Source organism: Stomoxys calcitrans, chromosome 1, assembly GCF_963082655.1.
Source record: "Stomoxys calcitrans chromosome 1, idStoCalc2.1, whole genome shotgun sequence".
Classification (NCBI taxonomy): domain Eukaryota; kingdom Metazoa; phylum Arthropoda; class Insecta; order Diptera; family Muscidae; genus Stomoxys; species Stomoxys calcitrans.
In genome coordinates, this window is record NC_081552.1 from 183,065,874 (window position 1) to 183,088,002 (window position 22,129).

General features: G+C 41.2%; 1 protein-coding gene across 5 annotated transcripts in view; it reads left to right on the top strand.

The window, feature by feature from the left end:
- LOC106084960 (protein furry) overlaps nt 1–22,129 on the top strand; it is a 470,149-nt gene that overhangs the window by 189,059 nt on the left and 258,961 nt on the right. For all 5 annotated transcript variants that reach the window (XM_059360195.1, XM_059360193.1, XM_059360196.1 and 2 more), the window contains 5 exons: nt 3,267–3,436; nt 3,540–3,694; nt 3,804–3,914; nt 4,028–4,182; nt 15,614–15,774. In XM_059360195.1, the coding sequence (XP_059216178.1) occupies nt 3,267–3,436; nt 3,540–3,694; nt 3,804–3,914; nt 4,028–4,182; nt 15,614–15,774 (752 nt within the window). The remainder of the gene's footprint in view (nt 1–3,266; nt 3,437–3,539; nt 3,695–3,803; nt 3,915–4,027; nt 4,183–15,613; nt 15,775–22,129) is intronic.

The window sequence follows — 22,129 nt, forward strand, 5'->3', positions numbered from 1 at the left end:
ACCGCTGCTACTATTGTTCGCCTTTTTGGGGATTGAATGTCCTTCAGGTGACCGCAGCTTTTTGGCAGACTGCTGTACCGTTTAAGAATCTAGACGTGTAGTCTGTGAGATAGGCTGTCCAGCGAATTTCTGAGCCCCATTAAGGGAAGCCTCACTCCTTATCGGTGAGAGTTTTTGGATTATTCGCACCAAGCCTCTGAATAAACCTAAGAGCTATGCGCCGTTTATATCCCAACTTCTTAAAGAGATTATGGCAGGCAAATAATAGGCCTGCAAAGATAAAATAGGCTTGGCCTTGTCCTCAAGACTCTTACCAGGAGTTTTCGTCAAAAGCCTCTGCTGACCAGTTGTTTGTCGGCTAGTGGAGCCTGGCGCAGCAACTTCACCAGCCGAGGTCTATGTAGCAGACAACATGCTACATATAGCTTCCATATATCGAGTCTTCGAGGGATTGAGGATTGAGAGGCGGGTTATGGACTGTACACTCTACCAAGATTTGCTGTTCATTTCTGAGTGGAGCCGAATGAATCGAGTAGATTTTAATGCACGGAAGAGTCAGTGCTGTTGTCACACATGAATGAATGCGCATGCAACACTGTGGAACAGCGAAACGGTCGGTAGGACGGCGAATTACTGAAAGGAGGCTATTACTGAAAGGATGTAAGAAGGAGATCAGTATAGCTTTTGGTGTCATAACGGGACACATAGAACTACGAGCTCACTTATGTTAAATCGGTGCGGCAAGTGATAGCATGCATAGGGCACTTAGGTGGGGACACTATACTACGCATGAATCAACTTAGGGGAGTGGCATGGAAAACAATTAAGGATTTTGTAAGTAGCACTGAATTCCTAACTCAAAATTTTCTTCTTAGAGGTTACTTTATAGTTTTTAGAGCTCACAACAAACCGATTTCTGGCTTAGGTGGAATGTCTATGGTGGCATTGGGCGGATTAATATCTGCACCCTCTATTCAACCTAACCTAACTTATCAAAGGTATGAAAATACAAAGTGATGTCCGTTGGGCTAAACATGTGTTAGATGTGTCGGAAGAAGCATTCAAGTGTTTAGGCTTCCTTAAACAGTGTAAGAGATGTTTGTCAGGGATACTGGACATTGCAGGAACTCACACCCGTTTGTAATTGGTTAGCTAGCGGACCGCGCAATGCATTATAAAGACAACTCTTATTTCGCCCGAACCGTTCGTATGTGGAGTAGACTTGCGGTTAATGTTTTTTCCACCCACAATGACATACCCACCCCTCCAATTCCCAATTTCCATTCCCCAACGCAACGCACTGCATTCATAGGGGACATCCCCTGCGTGTTGATTGATAGAAAACAAAAAAAGTAGCTCCCATTTTCACTTTAAAGGCCTTTGATGGCACATTTACGAACTTGTTATACCCACAACCATAGGATGTAAGTATACTAATCTAGTCATTCAGTTTTTAACCCCTCGAAATATTGACCTAAGATTCTATAAAATGTATATATCCTTGATCGTCTCGACATTCTAAATCGATCTAGCACTGTCTGTCCGTCCGTCTGTCGAAATCACGATAGCGGTCGAACGCATAAAGTTAGCCGCCTGAAATTTTACACAGGTATATAGTATTGAAGTAGGTCGTCGTGGATTGCGAACGGGCCATATCGGTTCAGATTTGGACATAGTTCCCATATAAACCGATCTCCCGATTTGATTTCTTGAACTCTTACAAGCCCAATTGTTGTCCGATTTGGTTGAAATTTTGCATGTGATGTTCCGTTATGACTTCCAATAACTGTTCCAAGAGCGGTCCAAATCGGTGTATAGCTAAACCGATCTCCCGATTTGTCTTCTTGAGGCCTTACAAACCGCAATTTTTGTCCGATTTGGGAGAAATCCTGCATATAGTGTTCTGTTAAGACTTCTAATAACTAACATGATATAGCTCCCATATAATCCGATGTCCCTATTTGACTTCTTGAACCCTTACAAGACGCCATTTCTGTCCGATTTGGCTGAAAATTTGCATGTTGTGTTCCTTTTTGACTTTCAGCAACTGTGCGTAGTACGGTCTAAATCGGTCTATAACCTGACATAGCTCCGCTAGAAACCAATCTCCCGATTTGACTTCTTGAGGCTTTACAAACCGCAAATTTTGTCCGATTTGGTTAAAATTTTGCACATAGTGTTTTGTTATGTCTTCCAACAACTGCGCCAAGTACGGTCCAAATAGGTTTATAAACTGTTATAGCTCTCATATAAACCGAACTCCCGATTTGACTTCTTGAGCCCCTGGAAGCCCCAATTTTTGTCCGATTTGGCTTAAAATTTGCATATAGTGTGTTACTATGATTTCCATCAACTATGCCATGTACGGTCCAAATCGGTCAATAACCTGATATAGCTCCCATCCGATCTCCCGATTTTACTTCTTGAGTCTCTGCAAGCCGCACTTTTCGTTTAATTTGGCTGAAATTTTGCACATAGTGTTTTGCTATGAATACCAACAACTATGCGAGGTACGGTCTAAATAGGTCTATAAACTGATACAACTCCCATATGAACCGATCTTCCGATTTGACTTCTTGAACCTCTGGAAGCCGCAATTTTTGTCCGATTTGGCTTAAAATTTGCACACAGTGTGTTACTATGACTTCCATCAACTATGCCAGGTACGGTCCAAACAGGTCTATAAACTGATATAGCTCCCATATAAACCAATCTCCCGATTTGACTTCGTGAATTCTTACAAGCCGCAATTTGTGTCCGATTTGGCTGAAATTTTGTATGTAGTGTTCTCTTAAAACTTCCAATAACTGTGCCAAGTACGGTCCAAATCAGTCTATAACCTGATATAGTTCCCATATCAACCGGGCTTTCGATCATCCTTGTTCGGTTCCCAGAAGCTTTAATATTTGCTGGTTTGACTGAAGTTTGGTATCTAGAATAAAATTATGCCATTCAACTTCATGGTGGTGAGTTCCCAAGATTCTGCCCGGCCGAACTTAGCACGCTTTTACTTGTTTTTTCCCATCTTAACACATGTATTATTGTCCCATTGCAGTAGGATTTTATTTGTCTGCTTTTTTTCCTAGAATTAATTTCATATCTTATAAATGATGAGATATCGTCATTCAAATACCCTGGTTTTTAGAAATTCCCTCTGCGACACAGGTCACGTTCAATTATTATATCAGAAAACAGGATTCTTGGCATTTGCATTTGCAAAGAAAGTGAATGGCCATTTTGTATACCATTGCCTTTATATTTTGCAGCACTTGTGTATTGGAACGTGACACCATGTCTTTACATCCGACTTTTGTGGAGTACATTGATGGAGCTATGCAGTATCTGTTGGCTGAAACGGACAAAGACAATATCAGTATACGTGAAGTCAAGGCCCACTTTTGCAATTTCATAAGGAAAATGATCAAAAACTTTTCATGTAAGTTATTGCCAGACATTCTGGGTAATGCATCTCCAGTGTACCGTTTGGTGATTAATGGCCCATGTGTGTTTATTTTTCATGTCTCGTTTTTGTTTGACAGTGGATTCGTGTGCCACATTGTTGACGCGTGATTTAAAAAGGAATCTTTTCAATTTATTTGCCACTTGGTGTGGCAGCTTCTCAAAGCCATTGGGCATTGCCTCACAGATTGGTCAGACGCAGGAGGAGGAAAAGTTGCAGTTCAGCGCTTTGCAGGTATGAAAATATTAGTCCTTTCTTTTAGTCAGTTTTCTTAACTTTTCTCGGCCGTATTTGTCTTGGAAATAAATTCTCGCTACAATTCTCCCTTTTTTACCCTTGTCAGGCGATGTCAGCCCTCTTGTGTTGCGGTCATGTCTTTTACACACCCTATTTGTCCGATGATGGCATTATTTACAAATGGCTCGACATGCTCTTGGCCTCAAAGGATGAAAAGGTAAGTGTTGAGTGAATGTGTGTGTGTGTGGGTGTCAAAGACTATGCGCACCTCTATTAACCCAACATTTTATTTGTTTGTTTTTTTCTTTCTTTATTTTTGTGTTATTGCAGATTTATCAACTGGCACGGGATACAGTGGTCTTGCTGTTGGAATCTAACCCTGATATGGGTCAATTATTAGAGTGGGTCATAGACCGTTGTTACACATCATCCCCCAGAGAGGCGGATGCATGTTTCCTAGCTTTGGCGGCAATATTCAGTGCAAGGTGAGTATATTTTTTCTAATGATTCTATAAAAAAAAAACCGGTAAGGAAGGGCAAAAGTTGAGCGGTGCCGACTGTATAATACCCTATACCTACCGTTTTAGTACAATGTGCGAGCAATATCCAACTCTGAACCAATTTTGAAGGACCTCGGCAAATGTTTTCACATGGGTTATTAGACAATCCGTATCAAATTTCGAGCAAATATGTTCAAACTGCAATAACTATTGTTGACAAATGACAAAATTGTTGCAAATTACCCAAAATCTGACGAACATATACATGGGAGCTATATCTAATTGTGAATTGATGTCGAGCAAACTTCTCAGATAATGTGGTAGTCGTCAAGAAAAGCGTTGTGCAAAATTTTGGCTAGATTTGTCAAACAATGCGCTTGCAATGGCTCTTGGAGTGAAACTCGGAAGATATACATATATGACAGGTACATCTAAATCTGGGCCGAGATCTATGAAATTCGTCAGTTATGTCGAGAGCCATAAGAAAATCCTTCCTGCCAAATTACGAGAGAATCGGTTAAGAAATGAGCACTTTATTGCAATATTTCTCAAAATCGGACTACATATATATGGGAGCTATATCTCAATCTGAACCGATTTCAAGCTAATCTCAGACACTGTGGTAGTCGTTGAGGAAAGCGTTGTACAAAATTTTGGGCAGATTGGTTAGTAAATGCGCTTGCTGTGACTCTAGAAGATAAAATCGAGCAATATATACAATATATACTCTCTAAATCTGAACCGAATTCCCTGAAATTTACCAGTAATGGCGAGAGTCAAAAGAAAATCTTTCCTGCTAAATTTCGAGAGAATCGGTTAACAAAAGACCATTTTATCGCAATATTACAGCAAATTGGACGAACATATATATGAGAGCTATATCTAAAACTGAACCGATTTCTATGAAATTCGCCCGTTATGTTGAGAGTCATAAGAAATTCCTTTCTGCCAAATTTCGAGAGAATCGGTTAATAAATGACAATTTTATTGCATTATTACTGTAAATCGGTCGAACATATATATGGCAGCTGTATACAAATCTGAACCGATTTTTTCCAATTTCAATAGGCTTCATCTCTAGGCCGAAAACATGCCTGTACCAAATTTGAAGACAATCGGATGAAAACTGCCAAATTTACTTTGTACATAAATTAACATGAACAAGCGGACAGTCAGAGTCCGGTATATATATCAATGGGCCTATCTCTCTTCCTTCTAGGTGTTACAAACAAATGCGCTAAGTTTTAGTACCTTGTACCACAATAGTGCTGTACGAACTATAAATAAAGATTTGGGAGTCCAAACAATTTTTCGAAATGCCGACATGACCAATTTTAGGGCTTGGACTGCCTAGGGCCTTGTAGATTTGCACATGGTCTCGATAACACCTCAGCTCTAACCACTTCAAATTTCAAAAATGTTATCTCTATTCATTCTCAAATGGCATATATTTTACTAGTTTTTTTTTTGGATTCTATACCACTGTGTGACACCTGTTTTGAAATAAAGTGAAGAATTGTATAGGCAACAGATGCTACTTTGGATTGAGTAAGCAGTTTAGAAACAAGGCCACCTCTCGACAGACGAAGATTACAAAATCTATGGACCACTTTGCGTTAATGGACAATATAGGCGACGTATGAACCACGAACTGCATGAGCTGTATGACGACGTTATCACGTCCCTGAGCGCAACCTCCGCACGCTTCTGATCCGTGCCGGGATTGAAAGGAATACCGGACCCTGGTTCTGTTTGGTTTGCCAGAACCGCCTTTATTATCGGTCGATGTTGGTGAGGTCTAACCGGTGCATAGAGTAGGTACACTTCCGATCTTGCTCTGGCCTTACATCACTACGGGAGTATAGTCGCACTGAATATGTTGATATATTGCAAGGTGCTGTGCGAACATAGACCGCTGTGGGAGAACCGTCGTTGTTGTTGTAGCCATGCGGAGGTGGCGATCCTCGTCAAGTTTCTGTAGGTGAGCAAGCTCGTTTCGGTCTATACGATCGATCGCCGCTGGAACATTGTTTCCATTGGTTATTTAATGGCGCCAACCCGCCTTGTCATATCGATCATAATATTGGGTTGCCCAAAAAGTAATTGCGGATTTTTCATATAGTCGGCGTTGACAAATTTTTTCACAGCTTGTGACTCTGTAATTGCATTCTTTCTTCTGTCAGTTATCAGCTGTTACTTTTAGCTTGCTTTGGAAAAAAAGTGTAAAAAACGTATATTTGATTAAAGTTCATTCTAAGTTTTATTACAAATGCATTTACTTTCTTTTAAAAAATCCGCAATTACTTTTTGGACAACCCAATAGTATTTGTGCAAATGCCGGTGCCGCCAGGCCTCTCACTTAGACTCTCCGCTCGATGCCGCAGATTGTTCGCGACTGCCGTTGCAACTACTCCGTAATAAGCATTCCACTATCCGTAACCTGTGGACGCGTCCGGTAGCTCGCAGCTATGCTTCTGGTGACAGCAATGAACATCGCACAGATTGGACCTTAATGTTCCAGGCTGTGTGGTGCTCACAGCCATCCCGTGCCGGAGAACCGTCGTCGTTGCCTTCGGTGTCCTCATCATCGAATTATGTAACCCCTCTGACTTCTCCCATGCGGGAATATACACAATAGCAACACCCCAGGCCCAGTTTTTAATTGCAATGGTCTGAGCGAACATATTGGTTGCAGCGATCCCGGAGAAAAAGCTGACCAACTCCTGCAGCTTGTACAGTTGTCACGGACACAATGTGCTATGTAAGATCGCTTAAGGAATGGGGGTGGGGGATTGGCCTTCGTGATGCACCATTCCTTGCAGTGTAGACCCATCTCGGCTCCGGCTTCCGCTAGTGACCCCATCATTGAGTGCATGGAGATAGCAGTTAGGTCAGGTACTGCGGAGATAGAGCTATGCAACATGTACATACCGCCGTTTGGTAGTTGTGACCCAGTTAATGGCTAAGCTTACAAGCCCGACATAAGTGGGCTACTGTATGGCCATAATCGTCGGGTTCTAGCAGACTTTAATGTGCATCACGTTTCTCGGCATTTTCACCTAATGGTCCATACCTATCGGGGCATTGCTTTGGCAGGGCATATTGAAGGCTCTACGTTTTGCGCGGTGAATGAGGATGCCTCTACTAGGATTACCAGGCGGTGCAGCAGCTCGCCAGATATTTCCATTGCATTCGCTGATCTCCTAAGTGACGTAACCTGGCAAGCCGTCATTTCCTTGGATTCAGATCACCTTCCCATAATTCTCACCACCGATCGACTACCCAATTCCATAACCTCTGAGCGCCGAAGGTTTATCAATCAAAAGAAGTCCGATTGGACCGGCTTCATAGAGTACACAAATCGCCGCTTTGGCGATTCGGTTTGGATTCGGTGCTGAGAGCTGAATATGAAAATAAACAGCATAGTCAACGAACATAAGCAGAATTTGAGGCTGGAACACTTAGAGCAATGTAACTTATGAACCGGTTTAGACAAGCCGTGGTCTACAGTTATGTCACTCTCGAAACCCGGTAGACGGGACAACAAGACCTCAGTCACTTTTGGCGACGTAATTGTGACCGAAGAGCGTCAGAAACCGTCAAGTGTAGCGGAAGTGTGTTCATTTCGCTCCCCAAAGAAAAATGTCCGTATCTTGGAATAGACCTATTCCGAAAACAAAATTGTAAAGCCTTTTGGAGTAGGCTCAAAATGGACTCTAAAGTCCCACAAACAACTGCGGTGGTGGCATCAGACCGTAGCATGTTGTCCGCCCGCAAGCTCTTAACCAGTCGTCAAAATAACGAATGAGGAAGAGATAGATAAACCAGAGGTATGCCCAGCTCGTCCCCAGCTTTTATGTAAAGATGTCAATGAAACAGTCATCGCAGCCGAATCGGGAAATGAGGACAGCGAGATGACGGCAGTAGTTAGCGAGGGCTTTGCTCTAGCAACAGGACAGAGAAAGCGATCCGGGGCATGACGAAGGAGACAGAGTTGTGTGTAACGGCAGCTCAATCAGGCGAAAGTGCAGGATGCTGGAAGAGATAGAACTAACATTCCAAGCACTTCTTCGGAAGCTGGAAAGAGAACCAGAACTCCCGAAGAGCGTAACACTGCTGAAACCCTGAAGAAGAAAAAGAGCTTCCCGAATTGGTGACAGAACGCATGATGGAAGTCTTAAACAGGCAAAATCAAGAGTTGGCCGTGATAGTCTTTCACAGGGAGGAAAAGGGGGAAGGAACTCTCGTTGTGATGGGCATTGATCAGGTCTCCGTGACAAGTTTGGCTAAGACTAAAGGCATGGCGTACTACAGGGCCAAGGCCTGGCGGTGCAGTGCCAGGACACTCAATACAGCCTAACGAAAAGGGGGCCCGACGACGAGACAATCACCGTCTCTCTCAAGACTAGGATAAGCATAGTTCCTAATACTAAAACATCAAGCAGTGTTGGAGCGAGAGAACCAACGCAGCTTAACGAACAGGTACCCTACGACGGACCTATCACCGACTTTCTCAAGATTCAGAAGACTAGGATGGGTAAAGGCCCTTTTATTGAAATATCAGGCAGCGCAGCGACAGAAGCGGACGGTGAGAGCATCATCTACTCCCAAGAAGCCCATTTACTCATGATTTGGAAGACTAGGATAAGCAAAGATCCTATTATTGAAACATCAGGCAGTACAGAAACAGGAAACTCAATACAGTCTATTGAACAGGGACCCGATGATGGAACCATTACGGACTTTATAAAGATTCGGAAGACTAGGAACCTATTCAGGCAGCGCAGTGACAGGAAAGTCAATGCAGTCTAATGAGCAGGGAGCAGACGATGAGACCATCACCTACTGCCAAGAAGCCCATCTACTGGAGGACCAATGATTGAGGTCGTCCAGATGAACCTCTACCTGAGCGAGACTGCTACACACGCTCTGATGGAGAAAATCAGCAAGGGCAAGATTCATATTGCCTTAATTCAGTAGCCATGGACGACCCGGAACAAAGTTTCTGGACTGAACCTTATCAACTATAATTCATAGGAAGACTTAGGTAAGATAATTTAAATTGTCCAAGCATAGAAGACATTGACGAAAATGTCAACAGGTTTACGACTGCACTACTGGAGTCTTTCGAACATATTTGTTCTCTTCAAGAAAGGAAATCAGCCCCATAAAATCCTGGATGACCGGGGAGATTCGCAACATTGGGAAAGAGGTCTGCAGACGTCGTAAAAAAGCGGAAGTTTATTTGAAAGTATATTACATTCTGCAATCAGATGATCAGAGCGGCAAAACGTGCCTCCTGGAAGCTTTTCTGCGTTAATAACACCTCCAAGATGAAAAAGTTTCTCTCAAAATCTCATATTAAAGCTGAAACGTTGGTTCGACGACATGGCAGTGAGAGTAGAGATAACGGAGAATATGTTGAGGTTTGTGATGAAAACGCATTTTCCACAGGATACGACGGGACTCACGGAGACACCGGAATCTTAGAATGCTGAGGTTGATCGAAGGCTTATCGTTACAGAATTAATGGTAAGGGAAGCTTTGTGGTGCTTTCAACCATTTAAGTCACCTGGACCTAATGAAATATTGCCGGCGAAACTACAGAAGCATTGGGTATATATTGCAGTTGTCAGACCCATAATGCTATATCGTGTTGTGGTCTGGTGGACGGCGCTTCAAAAGTCCACCTACTGCTCAATACTTAACCGGATCCAAAGGATGGCTTGTCTTGTGCATCACAGCCCCACTGAGGACGATACCATCTGATGCACTGAATTTCATGCTACATCTTATGCGTCTGGACATTATGGCTACCCAAATTGCAACGACCACTGCCGTCGAAAAGGTTACCCGACCACTGCAGTGTGTATCAAGCAGAGATCCTTGCTATTAAGGAAGTGGTTGAATGGCTAAGATATAATGTCATTACGACATAAATATCTTCTCAGACAGCCCGGCACTCATTAAATCCTTGGATAACGTATTTCTGAACACAAAAACCGCCCTCGACTGTCGCAGATTCCTCAACGAGATGGCTGAACAGTTCAAAATTCACCTGTTCTGGGTGCCGAGCCACAGGGACATCCCAGGGAATTGTAAAGCGAATAAGCTTGCGAAACTAGGAAGTAGGAACCCTATACATCCCAGAGATACTGGAATCTGTGTGTATGCCTCTAGCGACATGTAAGCTAAGTTTTCAGGACCAGGCCCGAAAGACAACGAATGATAGAAGGTCACAAAGAGGGGGCTGTAAGCATTCCAAAACTATGTGGCCTAATTTAGGCCTGAAGAGGTCTACCGCTTTACTGTCATTAGCTAGAACAGACGTCTCAGCCATTGTGTCCGTCATGACAGGGGACTGTCTAATCGAAAAACATGCTGACAGACTGAAGGTTGCCAGCAAGGACTTTTGCAGAAGCTGTGAGGACATCGAAGAATATAAGACTTTAGAACACCTTCTGTGTGTGTGTCCCGCACTAGCAGTCACAAGGAGTTCCACTTTTGGTTCTCATTTTTTGAGAATCTGTCTGATTGATCGGATGTGAACATTAGCAAGTTATTGGGATTTTTGAAACAATCTGGATGGTTCAACGGCAGGAACTAGAAGGTATCTTCCTTCTTCTGTTCCTATGGTATCACAATGGACGGAAACGTCTAAGTGAGTCTGTCTGCCACTTAAACCTAACCTAACCTACTGCAGAAGGAGGCTGACTAGCTGGTGCCGTATCTGGTTGCTATTTTCACAATGCGCCTAGGACTTGCTTATACTCCGATAAAGCGCATAAAACTTACCCACTTAAATGTAGTCTATAGGGAGAAAACCCTCTTAGTGCGTTGCCATACTATACAGCGCCCTTATACACCATATACATGGGTAAATAGGAAAATAGCAAAATACTGGTGGAGAATCACCTGGGACCAACTAAAACGAAATTTAAACAACAACAACAATGCGTATGCTTTTATTCCCCTTTCTGACCTTGAACTGCTCAGAGGATTAAAACCCCACAGGTTATAGGTTAACGAAGTCTGTAAGCTGTGGCGTGATTTAATCTAATTACAACCAACGATGAACTTAATTAGCCCATATTTCAAGTGGCATAATGCAACCTGAGGTTGTAATAAGCCTAAATCTCTTGGTAAGCTATTAAAACAATAAAAACTGTATGCAAATAATGTTACAAATACGGTATAAGCACTTATCGTTTAACTGAGATTTTACTATTGAGGTAGAATTTAACAGCCGTATTCACAAAAAATTAAAATAGATATATCCACCTATGTATATATAACAGGTAAAAGCGTGCTAAGTTCGGCCGGGCCGAATCTTATATACCCTCCACCATAGATCACATTTGTCAAGTTCTTTTTCCGATATCTCCTTTTAGGCAACCAAAGGATAAAAGAAAATAATTGATTTAATATTGGAGCTATATCAGGTTAAAGTCCGATTCGGATCAGTAGTAGTAAATGTGTAAAATTTCAGCCAATTCGAGCAAGAATTGCGCCCTTAGGGTCTCAAGAAGTAATATAGAGAGATTGGTTTATATGGGAGCTGTATCAGGCTATAGACCGATTCGAACCGTATTTGACAAGTATGTTGAAGGTCATGGGAGAAGCCGTCGTACAAAATATCAGCCAAATCGGATATTAATTACGCCCTCTGTAGGCTCAAGAAGTCAAGATCCCAGATCGGTTTATATGGCAGCTTAACCACACTCAGCACAGCTGTTGGAAATCGTAACAAAACACCTCATGCAAAATTTCAGCCAAATCGGATAGGAATTGCGCCCTCTAGACTCTCAAGAAGTCAAAACCCCATATAGATTATATAAATCTACACGACAGCTATATCAGGTTATGGATATCAATGCGGCTTTAGACCTAGTTAATCCCCCCTGGACCAGATATTCACACTGCGCCAATACAAAGAGAAGGAAAAAGACCCGAGAACAAAACAACACCTACCATATCTTTGTTGCCTACTAAGCCGCTTTCGATACTCCTTTACGTTCAAAGGTATTTCAAGCCATGTCTGAGTTTGGTATCCCTGCAAAATTAATAAGACTCTGCAGGATGACACTTGCTGATACGCATTCTTCAGTAAGATTAGGAAAGAGTCTCTCCGAACCATTCAATAGCAAACGAGGTTTCAGACAAGGAGACAGCCTATCGTGTGATCTCTTTAATATCCTGTTGGAGAAGATTATACGAGCTGCAGATGTGAATAGATATGGCACACCTATCACAAGAGAACACATGCTACTCGCCTATGCCGACGACATCGACATCATAGGTCGGACACAGGAAGTAGCAACTGCTGCCTATGAAAGAATCGCAAGAGAGTGAGTGAAAATGGCTCTGGCAGTAAATGGAGATAAGACGAAATGAATGGTTTCAACTCCCAAATCTCCTTGAAAACCGAGCAGATAAAGAAAATTAAGAACGTTGGGATCTACAGTTTGAGATAGTTATTAACTTAATCTACCACGGCACCGCCGTTACCGAAACGAGTGACACCAGTTTTGAGATAAAGTGAAGAATAATACTGGCAAATAGATGCTACTTTGGACTTAGTAAGCAGATTAGAAACAAGGCCACTTCTCGACAGACGAAGATTGCACTATACAAGACACTGATACTTCCCGTGTTGTTATATGGTTCTGAAGCATAGGTTCCTGTGAAAATAGATGAAGCAGTTCTTGGAGTATTTGAGAGAACGATTCTTCGTAAAATATATGGACCACCATCGAAACTTTGTGTCAGAGATTTTAGAATGAGCGCAGAAGATCGAGGCGCTTGGAACGGTATTCTTGGTTCGGCTAGTGGAACAAATGTTTTGTTATAGTAAAGTCCCTACCTCAAAACTACCCCAAGCAGATATATGAAAGATATTCGGGAGTAGTTTACGAATTTGAAGCTAAAAATGGGACAAAAAAAAACACACAAACAGACACATTGACCCCTTATGACAATAGGGGACTCAAAGATTTTTACTAGTCTGGAAAGCCACCCTAACCTCAAATACTTGCTCAACCGACATATTGATCTACCATAACATTTTTGTAGTTAAATGGAATGGGAGAAGAGTACTGGTATGACATTGGTATAAATTGTTGGTCCAAGGGGCTGGGCCAACTCGCTGTCTGTCTAAATCAACCCACATGGGTGGTTACGAACATAAAATCTAAGTTTGTGCTTAAGGTAAAAAGGGGAACGAAGTTCCGAATTGAGCCAAACTCTCCCACACTTATTATTTATTTTATTTATTTGCTCAAATATTAGCCAAGCCCTAAGACCTTATTTGTTATTAAAATATGAAAAAATGTACTTATGGGTAAGAATTGTATATGTATGGGTAAGAATTGTTTTGCTATTTCAGCTATACGAAATAATGAGAGCGGCACGACAAAATTTCAGCCAAATCGGATAATAATTGCGCCCTCCAGCGACTCAAAAAACCAAGATCCGAGATCGATTTATACGGAAGCTATATCAAGTTATGAACCGATTTAGATCATACTTGACACAGTTGTTGAAGGGCAAAACAAAACACTTTATACAAAATTTTAGCCAAATCTGATAATAATTGCGCCCTCTAGCGGCTCAAGAAATCAAGATCCTAGATCGGTGTATATGGGAGCTATATCAAGTTATGAACCGATCCGCTGTTGTTGATGGGCAAAACAAAACACTTCATGCTAAATTTTGGATAATAATTGCGCCCTCTAGCGGCTCAAGAAATCAAGATCCGAGATCGGTGTATACGGGAACTATATAAAGTTATGAACCGATTTGGATCATACTTGACGCAGTTGTTGAAGGGCAAAACAAAACACTTCATGCTAAATTTCAGCCACATGGGATAATTATTGCGCCCTTTAAAGACTCAAGAAGTCAAGACCCGAGATGGGTTTTTATGGGAGCTATATCGGGTTATGAACCGTTTTGAACCATATTTGGCAGAGTTGTTCATGGTCAGACCAAAAAACGGTGCAAAATTTCAGCCAAATCGGATAATAATTGCGCCCTCTAGCGGCTCAAAAAATCAGGTTGTAAGCCGATTTGGACCATACTTGGCAGAGTTTTTGATGGTCAAACCAAAACACTTCATGCACACTTCAGCCAAATCGGATAATAATTGCGCGCTCTATCAGCTCCAGAAGTTAAGATCCGAGATCGAAATGCTATATCAGGTTATGAGCCGATTTGGACTATACTTGGCAGAGTTTTTCATGGTCAAACCAAAACACTTCATGCACAATTTCAACGAAATCGGATAATAATTGGGCCCTCTATCAGCTCAAGAAGTTAAGATCCGAGATCGAGATGCTATATCAAGTTATGAATCGAGTTGGACTATACTTGGCAGAGTTTTTGATGGTCAAACCAAAACACGTCATGCAAAATTTCGACCAAATCGCATATTAATTGCGCCCTCTAGCGGCTCAAAAATCAAGATCCGAGATTGGTGTATATGGGAGCTCTGTCAGGTTATGAACCGATTTGGACCATACTTGGGAGAGTTTTTGATGGTCAAACAAAAACACTTCAAGCAAAATTTCAGCCAAATCGGATAATAATTGCGCCCTCTAGAGGCTTGAGAAATCAAGACTCCAGATCGGCTTATATGGGAGCTCTATCAGGTTATGAGCTGAATTGGACCATACTTGGCCGACCTGCACTAATAAGAGGATATTTAGGCGAAAGTTCAAGCATCTATTGGGTTGCCCAAAAAGTAATTGCGGATTTTTCATACAGTCGGCGTTGACAAATTTTTTTACTGCTTGTGACTCTGTAATTGCATTCTTTCTTCTGTCAGTTATCAGCTGTTACTTTTAGCTTGCTTTAGAAAAAAAGTGTAAAAAAGTATATTTGATTAAAGTTCATTCTAAGTTTTATTAAAAACGCATTTACTTTTTTTTAAAAAATCCGCAATTACTTTTTGGGCAACCCAATATCTTTATTTCTTCGAAAGTTTGCGTGCTTCCGACAGGACGGACAGACCTACGGACATGGCTAAATCGACTAAGAATGTTGTTGGGTCTCTGATCAATATTTCGATGAGCTACAAAAGGAATGACGAAATTAGTATACCCCCATCCTATGGTGGAGGGTACAACAAGCATTTATAATTATTTATTTGTGACATACTATGCTTCCCTGTATCCTTCTTGTTTCATAATACACTCAGTTGTTGTGGTTTCCATCTTGCTATTATAGTGTGTGTGCTATTGCTGGCACTGGTCATCCCATAAAATTTTTACAAGGTTTACAAAAGCTTTATGCAATTTTATATTAATTTTCATTTCAATTAACAACTGAACATGATACTGGTTTTTTATTAATTGAACCCCTGTTTTTATTGCAATTATGTATTGATGTAAATTTTTTATTTTCATTTCTTTTTCAGAGAATATCCCTGCGACCATTACACTTCTGTCATTACAGTCACTCTACTGATGACAGGATGTCCACGCGTTGAAGTACATTCGACGGCTTTGTTGCTGTTGCAGATTCTCGACAAACGCTTCTTTGGCAGTGTTGGTCCACTGCATGCAGAAAATGAAAAAGGTATGTTTCATCCATATTGATTCGTATAGTAGATGTAGCTGCAACCAAGCTAACTATAAAAACAAAGTTAAATAAAGTGACTACAAAAAAAAAAAATAAATAAATAAACAAACACTTTAATTATAAGAATTTTATATTCTTGTTGTGCGGGTGTAAATAAATAAATTACAAAAAAAAAAAAAATAAGAGAAAAACTCTTTAATGAAAGTTTTTTGAATATATGCTTCATTGCGCTGAACATGAGTGGGAAGTTTAATATCATATATTGTGGGAATTTATGACGAAATTGTGTTAAAGTTAAATTTAAAATTCGGAATAATGCAACAAAATTGTGTTTAATTAAATATTTCTCATAACAGAGTTTATAAATGTCAAAATAAATGGGATAAACATTTTACTACCAATTACATTGAAATACATTGAATTGCTGGTTCAGAAAAGCGTCTCGGGTACAATGTAGGTTAGGTTAGGTTGGAGAGGATGATACCAACACCTCGTAGTCATATCTTCTGAGGTCCTTTATGGTCCATTGTGGTTCCTCAATCCTCTCTCTCCTTCAGCCTCAGCGTACTCACGATGGTCCGTCAGCTCACCTTCTCATACCATTTGAACGCCAGCATAAAGTCCATGAGTCTGACTGCACTTACCCCTCTTAGTTCCTCAAATGCCTTATTGAAGAAAGACCCAAGTATCCTTTTTCTACTACAAAAAGCCGCACACTGGCAGAGTAAGTGGAAGCTTTCCTCCGAAACGTCGGTGCTATGACACCATCGCCTATGCGGGTTAGATGTGTACCTAACTTGTAGTGTCGTGTAATGATTCCTATTATGCTGCTCAGATGCATCTTCTTCAAAGACAATAGTTTGCAAACATTATGTAAACAAACGTTATGTTTGCCATGTATAGAGATGGATTTCTGGCGGGTAAATACCCAGTGCTTGGGTATTTATTGGGTAAATAGGTCTTGGTCTTTTTTCGTCCGGTTTCGATGAAATTTGCCACAGTGGGTTCTGGTAGACCCCTACCCATTTCTGTGAAGTGTGGTCTAGATCGGACTATATTGTTGTTGTTGTAGTAGCCACATTTTCATGTGGAGGTGGCGATCCTCGTCAAGCCCCTGTAGGTGAGCGAGCTCGTTCCGGTCCAAAGCACTGATCGCCGTGGGAACAAGGTGGCCATTGGTTTATTAAAGGCGCCAATTAATCGCCTTGTCATATTGGGCATCATAGACACTCAGTATTTGTGCATGAGCCGTTGCCGCCCGGCGTCTCACTGAGACTCTCCGCTCTATACTGCTGATTGTCCGCGACTGCCGTAGCAGCTACTCCGTATGGAGCATTCCACTATCCGCAACCTGTGGACGCGCCCGGTAGCTCGCAGCTAAGCTTTTCGTGACAGCAATAAACACCACACAGATCGGACCTCAATGTTGCAGCCTGTGTGGTACTCATAGCTATTCCGTGCCGAGTCGACCACCCGATCTCCCGATATAGGGTATTAAGGCCATAAAAGATCCGTTCATTACCCGATGTCTATGAAAATTACCGTAATGATTTCTAGCAGGCTCCTATTCATTCCCGCCAAATGTGATCGAGATCGAATCATATTTGGATATAGCTGCCATATAGACCGATTTCCCGATGTACGGTATTGAGCCCATAAAAGTCGTATTTATCATCCGATTGTGATGAAATTAGAAAGATTGCATTTTGGTACCCCTTGTGTTGAATAGCGTACAGATCGGACCATATTTGGATATAGCTGCCATACACACCGATCCAGATATAGAGTTTTAAGCCTATCAAAAGGAGCATACTCAATAGTCTATATCGGGTGATCGGTCTATATGGCAGATATATGCAAATATGGTCCAACCTGAACGATATTTAACAAATAGGTGGAGGAGTCTATCAGAACTGAATACGCGAAATTTCTTCGAAATCGGACAAAAAATGCTGGCAGACCCCTACCCATTACTGCAAAATGTGGTCCAAATCGAACCATATTTGGATATAGCTGATATAGAGTGCTAAAGCTATAAAAGGAGCATTTTTCTTTTGATAAAATTTAAAACAGTCAGAGTTAATAGACCTCTTTGTTTTGACCTTTTTGTTGAATATCGTCTTTATCCAAATATGGTCCGATCTGGACGATATTCAACAAAAAGGTATAGAGGTCTATCAAAACTCACTCCTACTAATTTCATCAAAATCGGATGAAAAAGGCTTCTTTTATAGGCTCAAAAACCTATATCCGGAAATCGGTTGTTGTTGTTGTAGCAGTTTGTTGTTGTTCTATCTATCGTCTGCTGGATTCTGTTGAGTGTCAAGACCAAGAAACTCTGTGACTAAGATGGGGTGCGTCTCAGACCCAGATCCGGAGGATCGAGTGGGTTTGGCTGGGCAGTTAAACAGGTGACTTGTATCGTGCGGTCCCTGGTTACAATCGGGACATACATCTTGCACGTCGGCATCAATCCGGAACGTTATTGAGCCAGAACTACTCTGGTTTGCCGGGGGAGGTCAGTATCTTCAGGTGCAATGGGAGGCGGTCGTTCTCCAAGGACTAAATTTACTCGGTAGTCATTTACCGCATCTGCTACGGTGTCTGCATGAATGTTGTCTAGACCTGCTTGATATGCCGCTTGATCTAGAGTTTCTCTCTTGTAGCGCTGAACCTCACGCTCTAGATCATGTAGATCTACCTTTAGGCTTCTGGGCGGTGGATACCTATCCACAAGATGATGATTTGGATGGTCTCTGCGATTACAGCTCAAAAGGTATTGCTTAGACAGCATGTAGTTATGTCATCGCACTGGTAGGATCTTAGTCTCCTAATGTAGGTGGTCCACATGAGAACTGAGGAGACATCCCGTCGCATTTCGGAGGGCGGCATTCTATCAGATCTGAATTCTATTCCACTTCGTGTCACAAAGTTGACGAGACCACACTGGCGCTGCATAACTTACCACAGAACGACCAATTGCTTTGTGCTTGGAAATCGGTCTGTATGACAGCTATATCCAAATACGGTCCGATCTTTACCACATTCAAGAAATAGATGAAGAGATCTACCAGAACTCAATGTGTCAAATTTCATCGAAATCGGAAGAAGAATGATCTTTTATAGGCTCATTACACTATATCGGGAGGTTGGTCTATATGGCAGCTATATCCAAATATGGTCCGATGTGGACCACATTTTATGGGACTAGGTAGGGGTCAACCAAAACTCACTGTGCCAATTTTCTTCGAAATCGTGTTATATATGGATCTATAATGGCCTTAATACCCTATATCGAGAGATTGGGCGGTCGGTCTATAGGGCAGCTATATCCAAATATAATCCGATCTGGACCACACTTGACAGGAATGGCTAGGGATCTACCAGGACTCATTTTGCCAAACTTTTTCGAAATCAGATGAAAAATGACAAATTTATTGCCTCAATACTTTAAGTCTCGAGATCGGTCTATACATCGGCTATATAAAGCTAAGTTTCGATTTTATTGGATCAGAAGGTCAGGTTTATGTACTAAGAATATGAAATCATCACAAATTTCTTGGAAAATGATTTTATTACCAAAATATCTGAATATTTATAAAAACCCAAATAAATACCCAAGCATTGGGTATTTACCCGGTAGAAACCCATCTCCGTAAATGGGCCATATATGTTCACATTTGGTCCTTCAACTTGACTTCTAGAGCTCCTAAAAGCTGCAATTACTAACCGATTGGGCTGAAAATTTGCACATAGTATTCGGATATGACTCCCCACAATAGTGCCAAGTATGGTCGGAATCGATCTATAATCTGATATAGCTCCCATATAAAGTGGTCCTTCGACTTGAGTTCTTGAGCTCTTAGAAGCTGCAACTACTAACCGATTGGGCTGAAATTTTGCACATTATCTTCCGTTCCGACTTCGAACAATCGTTCCAAGTATGATCTGAATCGGTCTATAACTTGATATAGCTCTCATATAAACCGATCTTCTGATTTGACATCTCAAGACCCTGGACGCCTCAATTTTTATCCGATGGGGCTGAAATTTTGTACATAGTGTTCTATTACGATTTGCAACAAACGTGTCACATACGCTCCAAATCCTTTGCGTAAACTTTGAGCAAGATCCATGGTAATGGGTTCCAAGATTCGGCTTGGCCGAAATTAGCACGCTTTTACTTGGTCTATATAATCGCGACAAGGAGTATTTTCTACTATATGTTGTGTTCAAATGAAATCCATTCTTTTCATTTTTGTTTCTTTATTTTTTTACACACATTTGAATCTTATGTCTAACACAATTTACAACATATACTCTTTATGTCTTATTATTATACATTACATTATAGTTTAAAAGTTTTTCATTCATATTCTTGCAGTAAGACCAATTGAAATTTAAATCATTGTTGCCTAATCGATTATAACCGCTAGGTGTTTATTTGAAATCTTGATTATGTAAATAAGTTTGTTTAGCAGTATTTGGCCATGCTATGGTACCAAGCAAGCTGCCAGTTGCTTCTTCTAGGATGATTAATAAAACGACCTTGTCCCAAAACCGGGTTTCGAGTTTTTCGAAAAATGAGATTTTTGAAAAAAACCGGTTTCAGTTTTCGAATAAAAAAAAACCGGTTTACCTAAAAAGATACGAGTGATCAACTGACTAAAAGACTGAAACGGCTCATGAAACTTGCCACGAATGGTGGACTTGGCTTACAGGCGTGAGGCAAGTCGGAATTTAGTGATATTCGTACATTTAGGCACTAAAAAGAATCAAACGGTACTAAATGATGCTAAGTGCAGCGCAAGCTAGGATTATATAGGTGCCCGCAAAATAAAGGGCGTCCGAATTATAAAGTTTGAAAAAAAAAACACAAAATCGTACCGGAAGTGGAAGGAAATGTACATTTTTATACCCACCACCATAGTCAGTTCCGTTTGTAACACCTCGAAATATTCGTCTAAGACCGCATAAAGTCTAAGACCCCATATTGTCCCGACGTTCTGAGTCGATCTAGCCATGTCCGTCTGTCGAAATCACGATAGGGATCGAACGCGTAAAGCTAGTCGCTTGAAATTTTGCACAGATACTTAATATTATGTAGGGGAAAGTTCCCCTAACCGCGAGATTGTGATGAGACGTTGGAGCATTTCCTTTGTCATTGCCCGGCTTTCGAGTCCAACAGATACCGACACTTAGGTGGGGACACTATACCAGATATGAACCAACTTAGGAGAGTGGCATGGAAAACAACGATTTTGTAAGTAGCACGGAATTCCTAATTTAGATTTCCTTTTTCTAGGTTACTTTTTTTTTGTATTTAGAGTTCACAACAAGCCGATGAGGCGAATTAATATCTGTACCCTCTTTTCAACCTAACCTAACCTAGATATATATTACTTCAGGAAGCTCACGTGCGACAGCGAAGTGGACTACCAGAAGAGGGTTGGGCGTAAATCCGTCTAAGACGAAAGTTACGAACACTGTGTTATCCTTGATACAGTGCCCTATATTCCTGGCAATGTGGATTAGGTATTGCCTAAGACGCTTTTTGATAAAAGGTACTATACCTCAATTCCTGATAGAACCTCAATTCCTAATATACACAAATTCGGCCGGGCCGAATCTTATATACCCTCCACCATGGATCGAATTTGTCAAGTTCTTTGGCCGATATCTCTTTATAGACAAACAAAGGGATAATGGATTAGAATTGTTTTGCTATTTCAGCTATACCAAGTTATGAACCGATTAGCGCCACTTGGTTTGGCTGTTGGAGACCACAGTGAAATTCATTGTGCAAAATTTCAGCCAAATCGGATAAGAATTACGCCCTCTAGGGGCTCAAGAATATAGTCGGTAGATCGGTTTATATTGGAGCTATATCAGGTTGTGAACCGATTTCGGCGATATTGGCGCAGTTGTTGATGATAAAACTAAAACACACAGAAAAATCTGATAATAATTGCGCCCTCTAGAGCCTCACGAAGTCAAGATCCGAGATCGGATTATGTGGGAGCTATATCAGGTTATAAACCGATGTGGACCATACTTGACAAAGTTATTGAAGATCAAAATAAAACACTTGGTGCAATACATCAGCCAAATCGCATAAAAAATACACCCCCTTTGGAGATTTAGGAAGTCAAGATCTGAGATCGGTGTATATGGGAGCTATATATCACGTTATGAACCGATTTGGACCATACTTGGCAGAGTTGTTGGAAGTTAAAGTAGAACACTTGGTGAAAAATTTCAGCTAATCAGCTCAGGAGGCTGAAGAAGTCAAGATCCGATATCGGTTTATATGGCAGCTATACCAAAACATGGACCAATTTGCCCCATTTAC